The sequence below is a fragment of the Leuciscus leuciscus genome (assembly GCF_965113295.1).
Source record: "Leuciscus leuciscus genome assembly, chromosome: 1".
Taxonomy (NCBI): Eukaryota; Metazoa; Chordata; class Actinopteri; order Cypriniformes; family Leuciscidae; genus Leuciscus; species Leuciscus leuciscus.
Window position 1 is genome coordinate 57,179,140 of NC_138725.1, and position 21,946 is coordinate 57,201,085.

Sequence of the window (21,946 nt, forward strand, 5' to 3'; positions counted from 1 at the left end):
TGGGTTTTCAGGGTGTGTGGGATGAATCAGTGAATCAGCGAATAAGTGTGGCGAACATGAATGTGGGTATGCACAGACAGGAACGCTCACTATGAGACAGCCGCTGTGAAAGGCACCTCACAGTTGTGACGCGATGCCAGCTTAAGTTTTTGACCCAAATCAGATTTTTGTTGATCGATTTCTATGTTGTCACATTTTATAGGTAGCCCCGCCTACTGAGAAACCTCAGTGGCCCAAAATCTTACTTCACATAGCTGTCTATCAGGTTAGAGGCCATATTAAATTTAACACAGATGAAAACGAGGCTGTGAGGGATGGACTTGCACTGTTTAAAGTCATGTAATTTTCTCAATTTTATGGAGTTTTGTCTATTGAAAGAAGTTTTTCGTCAGCTGAACAACCGGTATGTTGTTAAAGGGATAGTTCACCCAAAAATGAAAATGCTGTCATCATTTACTCTTCCTCAAGTTGTTCCAAACCTGTATGACTTTCTTTCTTCTGCTGAACACAAAAGAAGATATTTTGAAGAAAGTCGGTAACCAAACGACTGATGGACCCCATTGACTTCCATAGTAGGAAAAAAAAAATACTATGGAAGTCAATGGGGACCAGCAACTGTTTAATTACCAACCTTCTTTAAAATATCTTCTTTTGTGTTCAGCAGAAGAAAGAAAGTCATACAGGTTTGGAACAACTTGAGGAAGAGTAAATGATGGCAGCATTTTCATTTTTGGGTGAACTATCCCTTTAAACAACAGTACAATCCACTGAGCGCACTACTTGTATTTCTCACAGCCTCGTTTTCATTCCTGACAAAATTAAATATGGCTCTACGCTGTTAAGGTCTATTAAAGACCAAATTATGATTGGCTGTGATTTTTTGTTTAACGCAGTATAGTTTTTTATAGAATTCTTTTCAGCAAGTGTTGAAAAATGACATGATGCTAGAAACTTGTATGTGCCACTGTGCAGACACTGAAAAAAAAAAAAAAAACCGAACGTGAGAAGTAGGCAGCGGTGATAAACTGTCTTGCCATGTGCTGACGGTCCAAACTGTATGGGCATCTGTGGGGGCGGGAAGGTATGGGTACTATGTAAATATGCGAGGACACACTCACCCAAAGTTTTCCTTCCCAAATAAGGCAGAGATGTGAGAGATTCTCTCAAAGACCCAGAGCTGTAACACCATCCAGCAGTCCCCCATTAAACCTAGTAGTAGCCTCTAATGACTCACTGAGGGAGATTCCCTCTGCCGTACGGATCGACAGAAAGCGTGTACGCGCTGATGCAGCCAGTGGATATTTCTGTCAAATTAACCTGTGCTTTATTGTAAATCTGTTAGTTTAAACTCAACTCAAGATAATGAATAAATAAATAGAGCAGGAAATTGAAGAAAAAGAGTTTTGAGTCTAATTCATTTGTTATTCAAAGAGATGCACAGACCTCCAGGGGGCGCCACAGTATATTAGGGAAGGCAAGAAGAATGATCAATTCAGCAAGTAAAAATAAAATTTTATATATACAGTATATATATATATATATATATACAGTATATATATATATATATATATATAAATTCACTCTCATCTCATGGTGACAGTGATCTGTGAAACTGCTAATAGTAAACAAGAAAAAAACAGCTAAATAATCTCATTGAAATGGCAACAAAACTAGAATAGTACTATTGAAGTTGCTGTGTATAAAAGCACCGTCAAATGCATAAATGTAATATAAATGAAATGGTCAGATTGCAGGTTTCTGCTGTATTTTAGTGAAATTTGTAAAACAAAACAAAAAAACAAAAAAAATAAAACCATTTCCTTGTAATTTAGTGTTTAATTATTAATGTTTTACTTGTAACAAAATCTGCCCTTCTCTAATCTAACCTGTGTTTCTGGGCACACTAACAAAGATTACATTATCTCATGTAATTCCATTACGCCACTCAGCTGCAGTTTATGAAGCAAATTACATCAATTGATGTACTGTCAAATTATATTCAGTCATATCATATCACTTAAACATCAACATGCATTCATGAGTTTACTGGCTCTGGAAACATGGTTGAATCTTTAAGGCTCTTTCCCTCTGTAAACAGCTGTGTTTTGTTTCACAAGCTCATTTTATAATCCCTGACTTAACCTCTGATCAGACTGAGGATTTCAGGGACAAAAGTAAATCGTCATAACAAATTTATTGATGTAGCTACCATCATATAATCATGTGGTCCAAGATCAGGTTAGGGTTTCCACTCAAGGCGAAAAAGATTCGAGACACACACTGATGCGAGGACATAGAGACGTTAGTCAGACCACAAACAGCTGGTCTTGCCATTGTGTTGGTGCTTACATCATAACTTTAGCAAACCGACAAAGATACAACGGTTATTGACAATACTGTCTGAAAGAGCAGATCAGATTTCATAATTTGCAAAATGACAGTGCAAACAAGTCAGTCCTGCAAGTCAACTAAATCAGAATGTGGGCAGAGTGAACAAAGGAACAATTCTAACAGCACTAGACCAGGTCTGGACTCATAAGAACCCTGATCAGTCTTTCACCTCATACAGTAAAAAGATGAACTTTAGAAAACATACTCGGCCAACATTCACTTATTTTATTTTTAGAGAATGTGTGTGTCCTCACATCTTACCATCTGTAGATCGTCAATCCGAGAGTTGACTCCGGCTGCCATTTCTCTCCTCTCTTGTGGGGTCTCGGGACAGGGGTATAGAGAGGCCCGAAACCTAACATAAATATATTAGTAAAAGACTGCATTAGATCTTTATTGTGATTGTGCAGAGTACACAAAAATACAAGTAAATAACACAATGCAATATGTATGAACATGCAATATTTAGATTTTATGAATTTGTCAAATATTTGTCCCAAGTTTGGATTCATTAAGATTTTTTTGATCAAAAGGGGCAATAACAAAGTATAATGTTAAAAAAAGATGACTATTTTAAATATATGTTGTTCTTTTGAACTTTCTATTTATCAAAGAATCCTGAATAAGCAAAATAACTGTTGAGCACCAAATCATCACATTAGAATGATTTCTGAAGGATCATGTGACTGAAGACTGATAATGTAATGATGTATGTAATGATGCTGAAAATTCAGTTTTACCATCACAGGAAAAAATTTCTTTTTCAAAATATACTAAAACAGAAAACAATTTTTTTAAATTGTAATAATATTTCACAATATTAAAATTTTTACTGTGTTTTTGATCAAATAAATGCAGCCTTGGTGAACATAAGAGACTTCTATCACAAACAATAATAATGAAAAAAAATCTTATTAACCCCAAACTTGTAAAGTATTATAAGGAACAAGTCTGCAAAATCTGAGAACAACCTCATGTTTTTAAAATCTCATGTAAATAATTGTTTTCTTCTGTTTCGGTCACTATATTGTGTGACTTCTTATTGGCAGTGATGCTCTCGTACCCTTCACAAATCTTCTTGACTCTGTTCTTCAGCTGATCTCCCTGGAAAAAAATGATGAACACCGACTTGTGCACATGGTCTCCCTGAAAAAAGAGGGGGGAAAAAAAGAGGAAGTTGCTATTAAATATGCAGTTTATTTAACTAATAATCCAAAATGAAAAACTATATAGACAAGAGATTACATTTTTAGCTTGCAGAGTTATCTAAAAGCTATTTATTTTTCTCTCTCACAGGACAAACTTACTGTGGCGGGGTCCTCAAGTGGGTCCTCGATGTCTGCCTGCCGCAGGAAGACGTTTCCACGGCAAACTCTCCACAGCATCCTCTCGAAGGTGGGAATCCTCTCTCTGCCTATCACCCCTGCAACAAACCTGCAACCAGTGTCAAACATGAGTGAATTATATCATTATCCTCCAGCAGACATCTGGATAATGAAACTGATATTCAAAACAACAAACATTTGCTATACTTCAAAAGGTTTAATATTAATCCTTATTTAGAAAATATGTTTTATTTTTTTTATGAAATTTGGGTGGGTTGCACCAATAACAATTAATCTTAAATCTGGATTAAATATTTAATCTTAAATCTGGAGTTTTAATACTGCAACACCAAACTTCTTGTTACAGATGTATAATATATAATCAATTACATTTAAACCAACATTTTGATCTTATAGCCCATTTTATTATACAGTAACCCTAGGTTAACTTCAATTCTGTTTTTCCATTACTTTAAACCTAGACTGAAACGTCAATCTAGGTTTAAAGTGAAGTTGGAATCTATTCCAACTTTCGTTTCATGCTGATTTTAAGCTCTCCTCATGGTGCTTTCCTTTCATTCAGTGCTCGGAATGGAAAAAATATGTTTTATGTTATGTATTAAAGGCATGCCAGGATTATTGATCACAGATCAATGACAAACCCGCTGGCATTGGCAGCAGTTGCATAAGAATGGGTGTTAAATCCCTCTTTATTACTTCAATCTCACTAGCATAAATCTATTAAAAAACAACCTCCCCCATTGTATTGAAATTTTTACAGCTCAATCCAGAACAATACAACCATATGACTACCATTTAAACATTTGATGCATTTATTATCCATACACCCTTAAACTTAGAGCCATTCAAAAGACCTGTTCTGCATTCTTCTAGAGCTATGGCAAATAAAAAAAATAGGCAGGCAAATCACAAAATGCACAAACCCCATTAACGTCTATGTTTCATCCAAGCATATGCACCAAGCGTGCCGCACAAGCCCTGAAAAGTGAAGCCAAAACGTCTCGATCGCCCACCGGTGACTGGTCCTAGTATAGGTCATAAGCCCCGCCTCCCCGCGTTATTCAACGGGACGTGAGACCAACTAAACAATTAAATTACACTTCAAATATCTTTTTTCCAAAGGTGGTTTCTTTCATTTGCTGTCGTTTTTATCACGCTGATGTAAGTTCAAGTGTCTGTTTAAAAAATAAGTTGGTTTTTAGTTAGTTACGTGATGCGGTGGTGTAACGTCATGATTGACAGCTGTGATTGACAGGTTCTCTGAGCGAAGTAGTCACTGAAGCACCAACGGACATTTTTTGGGGGATCTTCGGAGGACTGAGGAGATTGTATTTACTTTATTTTAACAAGCCTCTTGTCGTACTGCAATACATTTTTAAAAAAGTGTGCAGAATCCACTCTCCCGGAGTACATTCTGCGAGAGTGAGGGCGCTGATTTCGCGGCTTTACTTCCTGCTCACGACTGCGCAGGTCTGGTCCCGAGATTGCTACTGCGCAGACTCAAGTTCCAATATGTCAGCTCATATCGGGACGCTGGCGGCTTCAGTTCTCATCAATGGAAGAGAGCGAAGGGGCGTCGTCCATTTTTTTTTACAGTCTATGATATGCACGCATACACTGCCGGCCAAAATTTTTTTTTAATTCAGATTTAAATAGGCAAATACTTGTTTATAAGTCTATAAGTTGATCACTATTGCTGTGATTATTATGTTTCTAGCATGTTATAATTTTGGCAACCATTCTTCCAACCCTAATTAATGAAGGGGGCGTAGCTTTTCATTTCTTAAACAACCATGTAGGAAGTCACGTCATGGTCATATTCCAGGATCACAATGTCAAGATTGACTCTTGCACTGTCAATACAAGATATTGACCAAAAATTGATGCACCTCTTCATGGAAATAGCATCACAACATTTATTTCCATCAAGAGCTGCATCAATTTTTGGTCACGATCTTGTATTGACAGTGCAAGAGTCGAGCACTCTGTAAAGTCTCCTCCAGCACATCCCAAAGACTTTCAATGAATTTAAGGTCTGGACTCAGAGATGCCAATTCATGTGTGAAAATGATTCTTCAAGCTCCTTCCCAACCATTCTTTAACAGTTTGAGCCTGATGAATCTTGACATTGTCATTCTGGAATATGGCCATGATGTGTCTTCCTACATGAATAATTAAGAAATGAAAAGCTACACACTCCATCAATTAGGATTAGAAGAACTGTTGCCAAACATATAACAATGCTAGAAACAATAATCACAGCAATAATGATCAAGTCATAGACTCTTAATTATTTGCCTATTTAAATCCGAACAGTGACTTTTTTTTGGCCAGGTAGTGTATATAAACGTAATTTTTCTAGAGTTCAAGCAGTAACTGTGAGCAGTTATCTTTAAGGGATGCCGCTTACGAGGTAAAATTATGTGGAAATACGCCGAAAGCAATTCAGAAGAATATAAATGTCTGTAATATCTAGAACTGCGTATGAAACATCCATGTTTCAGCTGTCCATTTAAAATAGCTAGAGACCAAAACCCACTGACATACTCACCCAAGCCTGAGAGGAGCGACGCGTCCCACATCTTTCGGATCCAGCAGATTTGACGACTCTTCCAAAAGAGAAGGATCTTCCATCTAACAAAAAGAGAAAACAACAATTCATTAAGTTATTCATCTCTTTCTATAAAAATTATCCGATTTTAAAGTTCATTCTAGTGTTGTTTTACACCGTGTCCTAACCAGACGCGATGCGACAAGATTCCAGCGACAAATAATTTGTCTGTCCACACTAGACGCGTCAAAATCAATCAAAACTCACAGCCAATCAGAACAGCGTGTGGGCGGAGTCTCGTGGCAAGTGCGTAATCTCTTGATGGCACTCGCAAGAAAATGGATGAGTAGGCTACATAATCAAATTCAAAAATATTACACCATTTAAACGTTATTAAAAATACATAGGCTACTGAGTCACTAAAACAATCTTTGTCAAATACACTTGTTTGTTCACAGTTTGAACGTTCTTGTTTCCATTTGTTTAATTTCAAGATTCTTATCCATTGTTGCTTTTACAGCTACAAAGCTGGGAGCACTAAATGATATTCAAAGTCACATTGCATGCTTTTAACATTAAATAAAGCACATAAACAGTACCTGAGATTATCATTGCCACACTTTGTGTTTGTTGTTCCAGCTGCGATGTCGCAGAAAAATAGAAACCGTTTCTAAAATAGAATCACAGCGTGTCGCCATCGCGGCTGGTTAGGACAAAAACTCTGATTAACATGAAAAATACACCTTTTATCGCGCGTCGCGGCGTGTGTAGTTAGGACACGGTGTTAGGAAATTGTTTTCCAATAAAGGTTGTAGTTAACTTAATATTGTTAGATGCTGAAATTACATTAATAGTTAGAGTACTTCTTTCATATTATAAATAAAGAACAAATTTCTGTGACCTTATGTCATCGTAATTCTTCAATGGAATAACCATTAAAAAGATTTATTTCACAGCCAATCTTATTATTTAATAATACTCATTCAGCCGATGCACTTATTACAGGGATAACCAGAGGTGATGTGCCTATCTCAAGGACAAAGGGATGGCAGCACATGAATTAGTCCATTTTAGGGTTTGAAACTGCTATTTTATTTGAGATGTTTAACCCCTGAGCCACACCATCCTCACACCACCCACCACCAGTCTCTGTGAGCACCCAACAAGCTTGTGTAAGAGTAAAGTGAATGATTAAAAGACAACTTAACTGCATACTCTCAAATGATCTTTTACAACTCGTAAAACAAATATATCACAATAACATGTTAAAGTTCAGATCAGTGTTCAGGAAGCAGAGGAATGTATGGTCAAAAATTTCTGAAAGGCTGAAAGATAGAAAAGAAACACCCTGGTAGGAGCTAATTATCACGGGCACAAAAGGCTGTTTTTTACATTTTCAGTTTGTGAATAGGGAGTCGAACACCTTGCAGAACTGGTCTTGGGAAGGGCAGTTTGACATCATCATCATCATCGGCTGAGATGTGGCCAGGAATTCAGAGAATGGCCTTTCAATCTGTCAGACATGCATCTGCCTTTGTCAGCGTGAACATTATCACAGACATATGGAAAAACATGTTTTGGTTCCTCTGTTTGTGTTATTGTACTTCTTCATTTGACTATTGAATGGTGGCCATTTTACACGGTAAAGGGGAACACTAAGTTCCCAATTCATTTTAAATGGAAAAGAAGTGGAGCGTGGTAGAACAAAAGCTGTCAAGGATAACGGCACCGCAGAAAACTTGAGCATAAAAAAGATTCTTATAACCAACTGCTAGCAATGTCATCTAGTATTTAGCTTTTATGTGGTCAAAGAACAACATGGAGGATAAGTTTATGACAGTCTTTTATGGCTTTATTAGCCATTAATTGCATGAAACAGGACAAAATATTACAGTAATCTCCTCATTGAGCTGCAGCGCATTTTTGCTTGAGCTGAAGCAGTAACAGAAATCATTGTGGTTGCAGTGAGACGTTTCACACAGCCTGTGTGCAAAACGCCTGTGCACAAGATAGTCTGCAAGATCACAAGCAAAGCTCTCGGCCTGACATACACCGTGTAAAATGCCTCTAAAACCACAGGAAACTAAAGGCTAAAAGGTTTAGTAAGAGATGAGATATTGCAGACCTCATCAAAGAACTGCTGTGTTCGTCTGAGGATGTGCTTGAGCTCAGTTAGCTCCAGGAAGTTCTTCTTCAGAGCTTCTTGGTTGGTGTTGATCTCCTTCAGCTCATTCTCCAGCTTTTCAAAGGTGGCCTACAAAAGGACAGAAATTATTTGGCTCACTCAAAACTGTTTACAGCTGTCAAATTCACACATATTAGCTCTACTGTTCCAAAACCTAATTAATTATCTAATAAGCACAAACAGAGGCAAAATAACAAATTGTGTGTGTGTGTATACAATTTTTTTTAAATGTTTTTGAATTAAGTATCTTATGCTCGCCAAGGCTGCATTAATTTTATCTTAAATACAGTAAAAATATTGTGAAATATTATTACAATGTAAAATAACTGTGTTCTATTGTAATATATTTTAAAATGTAATTTATCTCTGTGATGGCAAAGCTAAATTTTCAGAGGTTATAACTCCAGACTTCAGTGTCAAGTGACTCTTTATAAATCATTCTAATATGCTGATTTGGTGCTCAAGAAACATTTCTCATTATTTTTTCAGGATGATTTGAGGAATAGAAAGTTCAAAAGAACAGCATTTTTATATAATTAATTTAGATTTAAACACATTTCAAAATAATTAACTACTTTTATCAAAACTAGTCAGTATTGAATGAAACATAAGACTGTTCGTAATCAACATTTCTCTCTTTCCATCCAGCATCTCTGATTTGTTTTTTAGCACTGTGTTCATCACAATGCATTAAGTGATTTGTCTTCTCAGTGAAGGATACATGTAATACTGCCTTAGAATTTGTCCAAAATAAGGTCTCTTAAGTCGGGTGCACACTGTGCGATTTATTATTATCCTTCACGATTGTTGCTTGTCAGACTTCACGAACATGATCCTCGCTGTAAGTGTCACACTGTAAGATCTCAGTTGTAATTGATGTCAGACTGTACGAAAGTCAAGACACGTAAAAAAAAAGGATGCACGCGAGAATCAATGACACATTCAGTGACTGTGAGCTGCATTACACCCGGGATTGAAATGATGACTACAGAGAAATCTCTAACGTTAATTTTGGTCATGGCTAGTCTTGAAAAACGAAGACAATTTGATGGTCGTTGTCGTAGAAGTCACACTGCAGGACTCTGAGTCAAATCTTCTGACACTGCCAGAATTTCGTCGGAGGTAAACTTTTATCGTAACGGTCATTTATCGGCTGTCGGTGAACATGTCAAACTAACGATCAAATACTTCAGATTTTAGCCTAGGATCAGAGGAATCTTTTAGGATTTGCAAAATTTGTCCCAGACTGCACAGTGTGCACCCGGCTTTAGGAGGCAGCATTATTACCTTTTGGAACAACCTTCACATAATCCCTTAATATACTGCCACTTTAATTATGGGTTCTGATTATTTCTACTCAGTTTTTTTATTTATTTTTTTACCTCCAAGTCAATCATGTCTCGTGGAAAAGGGACCTCTGGGTTCTCCCCTGTGTCTACAACAGGTATGTTAGCCTTTTTGATTTCCTTCTCAACAAATCCTTGAAAAGAAAAAACAACTGATATAAAGCAGAGAAAACATAGCCAGAAAAAAATATGTTCTTGAACTTCTTTCCACTAAATTTAATCAGAACACAGGATGCTGTGTCAGCAATGATATCAAGCTCATTATGTCAGCAATGCTGACTCAATAACTTACTTAGTTTGCGGTCCATCTCCTCACAGCGACGGACTTCATTCACAAACTTCCTCTGGAAAACGTTCACATCTGGGTTCAACTGCAATTCAAAAGAGAGGAAAAGTAATTTACCTATTAATACACAACTACCATTCTCTCAAAGACAACAATAAAGGAAGCCACATTCACTGCTAGGAGTGTAGGGAAAAAAAGCAAAGAAGTCAGATTCACACTGGAAAATTGAATACACATGAAAAAAAGACAACACTGTTGTCTTTATAGAGGTCCTAATAACTAGAAGAGGGTTCAAGGATGAGTGAGAAGTTCTGAGAACTCTTAGGCCACTTTGAGCATAGTTTCACAATCACTTCCTATATGATGTCATGTCATAACGTCTGTGTATCTAGTTTGCCACTTAAATCTTCTAAGATTTCTGTGTCTCTGTGTGAAAGAACAGCGCTGTTTTGCCTGATACACACACTCACACACACGACACTCACTGGGTTTTCAGCGTCTGCCGTCCTAATATATGAGGACATGAACAAATTAACTTCATCTCCAGAGTTACTTTGAGAGTCACAAGCTTTTCACTGTTTCATTTGAGAAAAACTATCATCAAATACATAGTTATAAAATTTCAGTTTAACTTCAAGAAATTATGACAGAAATATTATATATATATATATATATATATATATATACACACTATATAACTGTATACTGAAATATACTTCTCAAAGTAATAATAATAATACTATTATTATTTCTAAGGAATATCGTACAAACAAGATATGTTTTAAATGTATAGGGGGGACATTATTGCCTATCCCCTGTACCTGCAAGAAAAGCTGGCCAGTAGGCAAATCACTTTTTTTGTATGGATGTGACCTGCAAATATTGGCCCTACCTCCAAAGAGTTACAAAAAGCTGTCCAGAGCTCCAGCACCTTCTTAACATGAAGCCATTCCTTTCGGTATTTCATACCAAAGCACATGATTTTAAATGCAAGGTAAGGATATGTTGCTATGTGATAGAATCGCATTATCTAAACTAAACATCTGCAAACATCTGTTTTATTTATAATTTTTTTAATTCTTAACCGGGTAAAATGGAGTTGGGGCATATCAGGATGGGGCTGGTTTAACACTAGGGGAGGAGGTGGAAGAGTGCAATGCCTTCCTCTCCAGGATTGCAGTAACCACAAAGCATATGTCAAAAGCAGGTAAGATTACCACATACTGCACTAGTTACATCCTTACATAATAAGTAGGAGGAATATGGTAACATCATATTTTCTGTGTTTGCAGGACGCACAGACATGCTGACTCTCATGGCCATGCGCTGGAATCAGAAAAAGTTCAACAATTTGGCTATCTCACTGACCCGCCAATATCAAAAGTTAATGACATCAGTAGAATTAATTTTAGATGTTCAGTACTGCATGTTAGCAGTGTATGAAGCTGTGTTGTACAGTATCTTATTTGACAAAAAAAATATTCAATATTTTGTTGTAAATTAATTGTTAGGCCTATATTTTCATTTGGTTCTAATTTAAAAGCGTGATTACATTTGAAAGTTTATATCAATTTGTATTTAATCATAAAACACAGAAACTTAAATTGAAAACAGAATTTAGGGGAAAATAAAATGGATTTCACAGGACCCTAAATTAAAAGGTTGCTACTCAGTGGAGTTTAATTGTGAACAAACAAGTTTACATCTTTTACATTTCCTTCTCAGCAAATATGTGAAAAGCATTTCCTTTACCAATAATGGTAAATGATCCGTACGGACCAGGCCTCACGGTTCGGTACGCATGTGATTTGTGGATTAATTGCAAAGTTTAACCATTATAGAGCAAAAGTTTATCATTTGCATGTGTTTGGTCTTGCCAATTTAGTACTCGTGGACTGTTATGCACTATGCGCACACACCCGAAGCATGCACACACAGAGAGGAGGGATTCTGATTTGCAAACAGCGAATTGATTCCCCTTTCGCATCTCCTTGCGCTTGAACGGACACACACACAAAACTATGCCACTAATGAAACGACTAATACCCGTCTCAGCAAGTATTCTTGAAAACACAGTCAGTTATGTCTTAAGTGAACGTTGAGAAAAAAATCTGATGTGTATCATGGATCTATGCACTCACTTTTAAAGTGACAGCAGCCTATAAATACCTGCTGCTGTCTATGTCATTAATGTTAATCGAACAACAAAACACAGCTTTAACAAAGATTAATCTATATTTAATTGATATACTATAGTGTTATTTAACATTTAGGCCTAATTATTACATTTTTGTACCTGAATGCTACAATTAGACCTCACTTTATTTGTAACTTTGTTATAATGCATTATTATCTATGCATGTAATTAGTGTATTTGTTCTTATTCTTTTACTGACCCCTCCCCCCTTTTCTTGCTTACACTCTTCTGTATCTTGCTTATTACTTACTATGAATTTCTTAAATAACCAAACTTCAACAACATAAGGGCAGATCCCTTGAGCGCAATGATTACACTTAAAGGACAAGTTCGGTATTTTACACTTAAAGCCCTGTTTTCAGATAGTTTCTGATGAAATACAATGGTTAAGATTGAAATTTGGACAAATGCTGTTGTCCCGAGAATTTTAGGTTTTTGTGGTAGCACCCCCCCACCTATACAACGGTTGCATAGGTGCACTGGAAAAATCGTTCGTTTACAAAGACGTGAAACTCACAGCGTGGTCAGGGGTGTTCACTGATATGCTCACACAAAAATCGCTGCAAAAGATGCTTTCAAACAGGTGTTTTACCATTCGTTGTAAAACTGTGGACCTATTTTTCCAAACGCCTCACACCCGTACATTCTTCCGTTGAGAGCTTGAATAATAGACACTCCAGCCCAGTTGGTGGTGATAATGCACCTTTGCCAATTGCAAGCAAACCACTGGCATTTCATTGAATACACAGAAGAAGCAGAAGAAGAAGCGGCGGAGTAATACCGTAAAGGTGCTGCGGTCTCACAGCACGTCCTATACAAGTCAATGGAGTTGGACAAAAACTACGATAAAACCTGTTGGAAAGCATCTTTTGCAGCGATTTTTGTGTGAGCATATCAGTGAACACCCCTGACCACTCTGTGAGTTTCACGTCTTTGTAAACGAAAGTTTAATGCGTTTTAGGAAGGATTGTTCCAGTGCACCTATGCAGTCATTGTTAAGGTGGGGGGGTGCTAACACAAAAACCAAAAATTCTCGGGACAGCAGCATTTGTCCAAAGTTCAATCTTAACCATTGTATTTCATCAGAAACGATCTGAAAACAGGGCTTTAAGTGTAAAATACCGAACTTGTCCTTTAAGCGACGCTCGATCAAGAATATTCCAATATAAGATTAGATTTCCTTTGATTCTTCCGTCCTCATTTTCTTTTCTTTGCTGAGACACAAGGAAAGGAAGTGAGGAAAGGAAACGAGGACTCACAAATCTGAAATGAGTGGCATCCACTGTCAGCAATGCTGCAGGGCCAATAACAATCAGGAAGGAATTACAACGACACCATGCATGTCTGGTCCTGAAGCATTTCTAGAAGTAGAATTTTTATAAAACAGAATTGTCAAACAAAATGAGCAATGCAAGCTCTTTGAGTCTAGCTAAAACAGAACAAATATGACATATGCAAAAAAAAAAAATTTTTTAATTAACTATGTAGTGCTGCAAACTGGACGTTTGAATAAGGCACTTTTCTCAAAGGAGAATGTGTACCTGAAGTCACTAATGCAGATGTCTAGCATTGTCTTGTAGATACTGAGCTTGTCTAAACAAGAAAGGCGATGAAAGGCATATCATAGTTTAGATGCTTATTTCCTCAGCGGAACATTCAGTAATATTTAATCGCACCCATTATTATTAATGAAGTTAACACTGCAAGCGAGTAACTTTTGCAGCTTCATTCATTAAAATTGCAGCGATCTAACTTTTAGAGCCTGTAAAGAAATACTCTGACTTAACAAGCCAACTAGACTCTACCTATCACACTTAGTTGGCAAAATGTAGTTCCCCCATTGAAGATAAAAGGGGCTTTCACACCAGAGGATCGTTTTCATAGTTCCTATACCTTTCAAGGAGCTGGGAATGATTTTAGTTATAGGAGCGCCTTATCGGAGGACTAAATTAGTAAATTACCTACGTCAGCACAATAGGAACTACCAGTGATGTAAGAGTAAGTTGATTGGCTGAAACTAAGCCATAGGAAACACAGACACCCGCCATTTTTAAAAAGCCACGTAAACACAGTTTACATATACTTACTCCATGAAAATGGAATAGATAGCGATAGATAGCATTCACCTGTCACCTCTGTCTGTGGCATTGTGGTATTTTCTCAGCCTCGATGATATGTAGCCCTGCCAGTTGATATGTACCACTGCCCTCCTTTTTGCTCTTTCAATCGCATAACTTATACGTTTACAATTCCACCTCAGTTATCACGGAACGATTGCAACCAGGAAAATGGCCCTAAAATAAAATGTTGTTCTTGGGGGGCACCTCAGGGGTGCGTTTCCTGTACCACGACGTAACTCGCTGCTTCACTACCATAGTACGATGCATTGTTGAAGAAATCAACTAGTCACAACTGTTTCCCGAAACCATACTGTCGCAAAGTGATCGTTCAACCACGTTGGTTAATGATGTCACGCAGGTGTTTGAGAAATAACTTCTTTTAATGAATCTGTTTGAGATCGAATTAATGCTAGATGTTTTGCTATGAATTGCGGACATGGCATCTGAGAACTAATTCTCACTTTTCTCAGTTATTTCACTTTATTTACAGATTCAATCATAGGCTCATTCTTACGTACTAGAGCACGTTCGCACATGCGCACTCGGTGCTTTAAATCTCTTGACAAACTAAAAGACGTAAATGGCATTTGTATGTATTCTAAATAAAAGATACAGATTATACTGAATGTCAGCTTGCTTATTTTGCTCAAGATAAGGATTTATGAAGATCACGTCGTTCCAACCACACAACTTTGCGATGCTGTTTGCGAATGGTCGGCCGGAAGCTAGTTATAAAGTTTTAAATATGGATATTTTTTCTTATACAAACGCATCGCTTTGCTTTAGAAGGCCTTTATTAACCCCCCGGATCCGTGTGGAGCACTTTTATGATGGATAGATGCACTTTTATGGCCTTCAAAACAGAAACGGCCAATAAAGCTTGGAAGAGACGAGACATTTTTTAATATAACTCCGATTGTATTGGTCCGAAAGAAGAATGTCATATACACCTAGGATGACTTGAGTGTGAGTAAATCATGGACTAATTTTCATTTTTGGATGAACTATCCCTTTAAGGAGTGGCAGTTATCATTGAGTCTATTTAGTATAGTCATTTCATGTTTATTCATCTTCGTCGTGTGAATTTCTACTACAAAGCTATTGCGTTTGTGACACTACAATTGTCCTACTGCTTCTCTCTTAAATCAAAACACTTGAAATTTCCTTAGTTCAGGCATCCTGGGAGCATTCAGCCACCAAATGACATTTTACACACAATGTAATGCTGACATTTGCTGACAATGATGTCAGTGTTACTGCTATGAGTCACTATGAATGAAGCGCCTTCTACTGTTGTTTGACATTGAACCGGAAATGTTCCAGGAACAAATATCAATATGAAATGGTCTATACTTACATCTCTAAACTGCACCATTCCAACCTCCCCCAGCTCACTGACACAGCAGTAGGCGGACTCAGACTGGAGGAAGAGCTGGGCCAGGGTCATCTCCTCACTGCGGAACAACTCCCCCATAATGCACTGCTCTCTACTCAATGCACTAAGGGGAGAATGTCTGGGGGAGGAAAAGGAGAAAAAAATTTATATTAAATAATATAAAGACAAAAATGAAACGTTGGAGAATATTTTTTGTTTGACAGCAGACAATTGGTTAAGCCACATTTGCTGTGCAAATGCAGAATATTTTACTTTGACCAAGAGGAAGGAAGACTGGCCCTTAAAACAGTACATTAGCATGTTTGCTCAGGGACCTCAGTTGTCCCACTATACACAAACCATTCTGATGTCTTTACTGATTTTGTGCAAATTTTGTTATGCTTCCAGACCTGTGAGATGATGAAGCCACAGCTAAATGCTCTGTCAAGGCGAGCTAAACTTCATTGGATATGGCATATGGTTTACAAAGTCAACAAAATCATGTGAATGTTCTGTTTTCAAGGCTTTAATATTCAATGGTCATCTGACAGTTCTGTTCTTTAAATATAATTCAACTAAAAAACTAATAAAAAATTAGATAAATATAATATCATTATGCATGGCAAAACTCTACTCCAAGCAGTTTAAAGGTAAAACTTCTGCCTCATTTCATAACACCAAAAGCACAATTTTCAATATAAGCTATGTAAAAAAAAAACAACATCTTGAACTAACGATTAATTAGAAACAATAATTTAAAAAAAAGCTTTCACAATGAATCTTGTGCCCAGAGGACACGCAAGGAATGTTATGCTTCTGTGCCGCTACACCATTCTCGTGGCATGTGATGCTCGAAACAGCTGTGGGAATAAGCACATGCCATCTCAGAGGAATGAAGAAAACACACAGGAGCATTCAGCGATTACACAGAATAACCTCATGAACTTAACTTTCCCTGGACCTACAGCTACAACTGCATGGAATGTGCTCTCCTAGGGCAAATCCTTAATATCTCAGTGTAATGTATCTGGTTCTCTCAAAGGAGTGAACTGTAAATTGTAGCCCATTCTTCAAAGCAGTCCTTCACTTTGTGTGAAAGAAGTTTACGATTCATTAAGAACGATTGTACGATGGACTCCACTCACAGGGAGCGGATTAAGGATTAAGCTGCACCATGTGACTCTCCGAACTAAACATTACCAACACAGAGGCACTTTGTGGCATATGCTAAGACACAAATAAAATCAATAGAGCACAAAAAGCCATGTAGGCTAATGGTTTTGTTAGGTCCATTTTGACAATTTTACGTGCTCCAAACTGCACAAAAGCAGCCTTGATTTCATGGGTAATTCCACACGTGCTGAATAATGCAACACTTTGGGGAATTATCAAGATGCAGATACTCTTTCAGCTGTCTCTGTGTATCCTTCTCTTTTTTCCATTCTCCTGTACAGCTACATACAGCTATCCCAGCATCATCAGGTATCAGTGCAGTGGACCAAAGCAGAGACTTTGAAAAATAGATCCTTCAATGAGACTGCATATTAAATAATGTGAACACCTGTGGTAGGGCGCCTAATCAGGTTTAATCTGAGTAATTTGTACTGCTATAATCTGACTGACTAAATCAACGGTGCCAGAGCAAAAGAATAGAACAGAATAGAATAGAAGTCTATATGGCCTCATGAAACCATGAAGTCATGAAACTGTTGAAGGTACAGTCGTCCAACAAGTCAAGTCACCTTTATTTTTTATAGCTCTTTATACAATAGAAATAAAGTTACAAAGCAGCTTCACAGTAATAAACAGGAAAGTAACCAAATGAAAGGTGCAAACTTCATTCAAACATCAAATTCTTAAGTAAAGCAGCTGTAGCAAGATAACAGTGTCATTATTCAGCACAATTCAGTTTAATGTTGAACCATATCATATCAGCACAATACTGTACCATACAACAGGGGTTTTCAATATTTTAGATGCCTCGGACCCCCAAATACGATTATCCACGTTGAAGGGACTCCATCCTAAGACTTAAAAAGGCTATTATGTTACATTATTACGTTTTTTTATGTTAGATGTATTATTAAAAAAAATAAAAAATCATTAAAATGTTAATTATATTATTGCCTATTTATTAGGTTTAATCTTATTTTATTATGTATTTATTTTCACATCGGTTTTCCCCTACACAACAGAATGTCATAGAGATTACATTTATACATAGAGATTATATTAGCAGTAAGTTATATTAGCTGCTTTGCTAAATGGTGAGCGATCAAAAAAATAAATAAAAAATGAACAGTTGTTTTTAGACTTATAATGTACTACAGTCACCCAGCGCAAATGACTTGCAATGTAACGCAAAAACGCGTATTTTCTGTAAGAAGAAGTAAACACAGACTCCGGCTTATTAACTAGCCTGACAGAGGACATTAGTGTACGTTACGTTGGCTGTCAACCCAAGCTTATGCGTCAACAAGTAGTGGAGCAAAGTGCCACTTTATTATCTTCAGTAGTATGCTATGAAAGATGGCAGGGGTCTCTTACAAAGTTACAACTTAAACATTAAAACACCTAAGCAGCCATATTAAAGAGTTAAAGCGCTAATGCTAATGATCCTCGACAGGTTGTTACCTCAGAGAACATAAACACTCAACAACGTAACGTTATCCCCAAAAAACTGAAAGAAGACACGCTAACGTATTCTGTTCTAAATTAAACTCACCGGGCGTTTCAAAATAGCTAATACGTGAGAATAAAGTTGTTTTAGTAAGAACAATGTAACTTACTGAGTTTAAACGGTTGAAATTGGAGTGCTGTGGTAGTCTCTGAATCCTCTGCGTCGTAAGCATCAGCTGACCAGAACGAGGCAGAGCGAACATGACGTCATGAACAGCCCAGTCCTGCTCACGTGACCGAGGCTACCTGGGAAGAGGAGAAGAAGGGAGGTTTCGAGGACAGTGGAGGTGGACATGGGAGGGGATCTGTTTAGTGAGCTTGTGCTTTCTTTCCGTTTTTATTTCTTTAGGCTACTTAGCATATTTATTATTATGTCGATAAATATTCCCAACACTGTTGAATTGTAAATGATTTTGTTCTTTTAGTGCTTTAAGTTTAATGACTTTCTCAAAGGTTAAACATTTTATATACTTTCATATATGTTTTTTCTCTCACTATTTTCACTGTTCCTCGCTCCCTTTTGGTATCTGTGGTTTGCTTTTCGTATGATAGTTACCAACTTACCACGGACCACATCCTGTGTCTGTCTCAATATCATTGACCATACTTTGTGCCTTTGATCCTCCAGGACTACTTCACTAAATAAAGCAGCTCTGTAGAAACCAGTGATGTCATCATCCAGCTCGGTTCAGGTCTCATTCAATAGTGTCAGCTCAGTCAAATCAATAATATTGCTAAACATTATGTCCCCAACTAAGCAAGCCAGAGGAGACTGTGGCAAGGAACCCATGAAGGAAAAAAAAAAAAACTTTGGGAGAAATTAGGCTCAGTAGGGGAGCAGTTCTCCTCTGGCCAAACAAATCATCACACCAATATGATTCCAGGCCTTAAATTGATGCCAGAGCAAAGGAATAGAATAGAATAGAATAGAATAGAATAGAATAGAATAGAATAGAAGTCTTTATGTCATCACAAACCCAGAAAACTGTTGAAGTTTCAAAATTGAGCTTGATGTAACCCTCTTCTATATGATTCAGCTGGGTTCCTTTTTACCTTTTTTATTTAAAAGTGACCATTATTCATTTTCAACAGCAGATAATCTCAAACAGTGGCTTGATCTTGAGAGCTAATGCCAAGAGGTCACTGCCCGTAGAATCTGTCACTGTCCCTTTAATGACACACAGAGGAGGATGGGTGAACTAGCACCAGTGTGAAAATTTTGAGTCACAAGGTTGACGGGACTGCTCCAAAGTGCTGTGAGCAAACAAATCACAAATCAGAGAGTTCAAATCATTCAACCCAATAATACGGCCTATGACGTATATGGGTTATGGAGGATATCAAGGAATGCTTTAGATTTAAAAACAAGTTTAACTCAGGTAATCTCAATGTGAAAAAAGTGGACCAATTTACCTGAATTCACACACACACACACACACACACACACACACACACACACACACACACACACACACACACACACACACACACACACACACACACAAAAAGTTATATTCAATTAAAGAAAATAGCGCTTGTTCTTCCTGGACATATTATTAAAGGATTAACTTAAAACAAGAAATAAATAAATAAAATTCTGTCATCATTTACTCACTCTGTCATTCCAAACCTATGCAACATTCTTTCTTGCTTACAGCAAAAAAAGAAGAAAAATATAGGCTAATATCCATCCATTCTCCAAACTTCTTTTAATACAATGCATATATGTAATTAATATGTTTATCTGGTTCACAAAACCAATATGATTCATGAACTCCTTAATTCGTAATGATCCGTCTTTATCCCACTGATCTGTCGCAACAGTTTCTAGGTTATATCAGCCATAAATGTCAGTCTGTTTCTCATCCAAACGATATGGCTTCAGAAGATACATATACAGTTCACAAGTAGCATGGACTATTTTAGGGTAGGCCTATACTGTAATGGTGCTGTTGAATGCTTTTTGAAGTTCTAATCCCTCATTAATTGTAACTGCTTGGAAAAGAGCAACCAGGACATACATTTATTTTTATTTTTATCCATAAATGATGAGAGGGCATCTTACAAGTGCACATATATAGGGTTACAGATCATTTCTCAGTAGTCATGATCCTCCTCAACATGTGACTTGAGGCCTCAAGTGTGTTTGTTAGTGCAGGGCAGGCTATGACTAGTGATATCTGTTGGTTGCAAAAAAACAAAAAAAGCGTTCACCATATGGAATACTGTCCTCGCTGGCTTCTATATACTCTTCTATGAAGGAAGTGTTTATAGAGCTTCAGACTGTTTTTGCTGATGTACAACTCCAGTACGTATTCTGTAATTCTTTGCCTTGTAGCGTCAATAATATCAGATCCAATTTGATGTCAAATTTTAAACATAAATGGCTGATTGGGATTATGGCGAAGCCAAAGCTAAGGACTTACTTTCAAATTAAAGATGTATATGAAACAGAGTTGTATGTAAAGGCTAACTTGACAAGGAACCGACGATCTTTGGTGGCTCAGCTGCGAACCGGCATCCTTCCCTTGGCCTTAGAAACTGGCAGGTTCACTCAAACTCCTGAAGAGGACAGACTTTGTAGACTGTGTGAGTTAGGAGAGGTTGAAAATGAAACTCATTTTGTGTTATATTGTCCATGTTATGATGATTTTAGAAATGTATTATTTGGTGAATTGTTTGTTAAAAAGCCTGAAATGTTCTGGATTAGTGATGACGACAAGATGAAATGGTTGTTTAATTTTAATGTGTTTAAATTGGCTACTTTTGTTTGAAAAGCCTGGATGCGGCGGCAGACTTGTTTATTTAAATAAGTTCATGTATGTTGTGCCTACTGTCTTACAACTGGTTTTTTTGTTGGTGATATTGGTGTCTTACAAGCCCATTAGGGCTGGGCATACAGTAGTATGCAAGACACAATAATAAAAACTATTCATTCATATAGATCTGCAGCATGTGTGGGCATTCATATTGTTTAGTAGGCCTATATGTGTTTGAACGTGGTGTTGTTTTTATGGCATATAATGGTTTTATTATGTAAACACGTAGGCCTATTTCTGTTCTGTACATTCCCAACTATACGTAGGCCTATATTGGGACTTCTAGACCTTAGAGTTAAGGTTTAATTAACTGTTGAGTTAGAGACATTAGCGCAAAATAGCTACACAAGTGTGAGGAGTTATAAAGGATGATTATTTATTACGATGACACTCCTTTGTTAAATGCTTTCAAAATTTATTAGGGAACATAATATGACTGCAACTTTCTTTATTTCGAGTGCAGAGAGCATGTGCTTTTAACAGATAAAGCGCGACCTAGAGGCTACTGAAGGCATATGTAGGCTACTACACCCTCAAACCACCAAGAGGCACTAATGAACAACACATTAGCACAGGCCAAGAAACTACAACGTCATCCTACCTGAGGGGCTGTGAAAATGAAAACACACTTAGATGTTTTAGAGACTCGTT

General features: G+C 37.2%; 1 protein-coding gene across 6 annotated transcripts in view; it reads right to left on the reverse strand.

Moving 5' to 3' along the window:
* The window catches only part of atp6v0a1a (ATPase H+ transporting V0 subunit a1a), a 33,427-nt gene extending 14,686 nt beyond the window's left edge, over positions 1-18,741 (reverse strand). For 3 of the 6 annotated variants that reach the window (XM_082136519.1, XM_082136518.1, XM_082136517.1), the window contains exons 1-10: positions 18,587-18,741; positions 15,780-15,936; positions 10,112-10,190; positions 9,856-9,953; positions 8,414-8,542; positions 7,712-7,801; positions 6,289-6,371; positions 3,699-3,825; positions 3,455-3,537; positions 2,653-2,746 (exon numbers count right to left, since the gene is read on the reverse strand). In XM_082136519.1, the coding sequence (XP_081992645.1) occupies positions 2,653-2,746; positions 3,455-3,537; positions 3,699-3,825; positions 6,289-6,371; positions 7,712-7,801; positions 8,414-8,542; positions 9,856-9,953; positions 10,112-10,190; positions 15,780-15,896 (900 nt within the window). In that variant the 5' untranslated portion in view covers positions 15,897-15,936; positions 18,587-18,741. The remainder of the gene's footprint in view (positions 1-2,652; positions 2,747-3,454; positions 3,538-3,698; positions 3,826-6,288; positions 6,372-7,711; positions 7,802-8,413; positions 8,543-9,855; positions 9,954-10,111; positions 10,191-15,779; positions 15,937-18,586) is intronic. The other 3 variants (XM_082136521.1, XM_082136522.1, XM_082136520.1) reach the window with 1 other exon arrangement.
* Between the last annotated feature and the right edge of the window lie 3,205 nt (positions 18,742-21,946).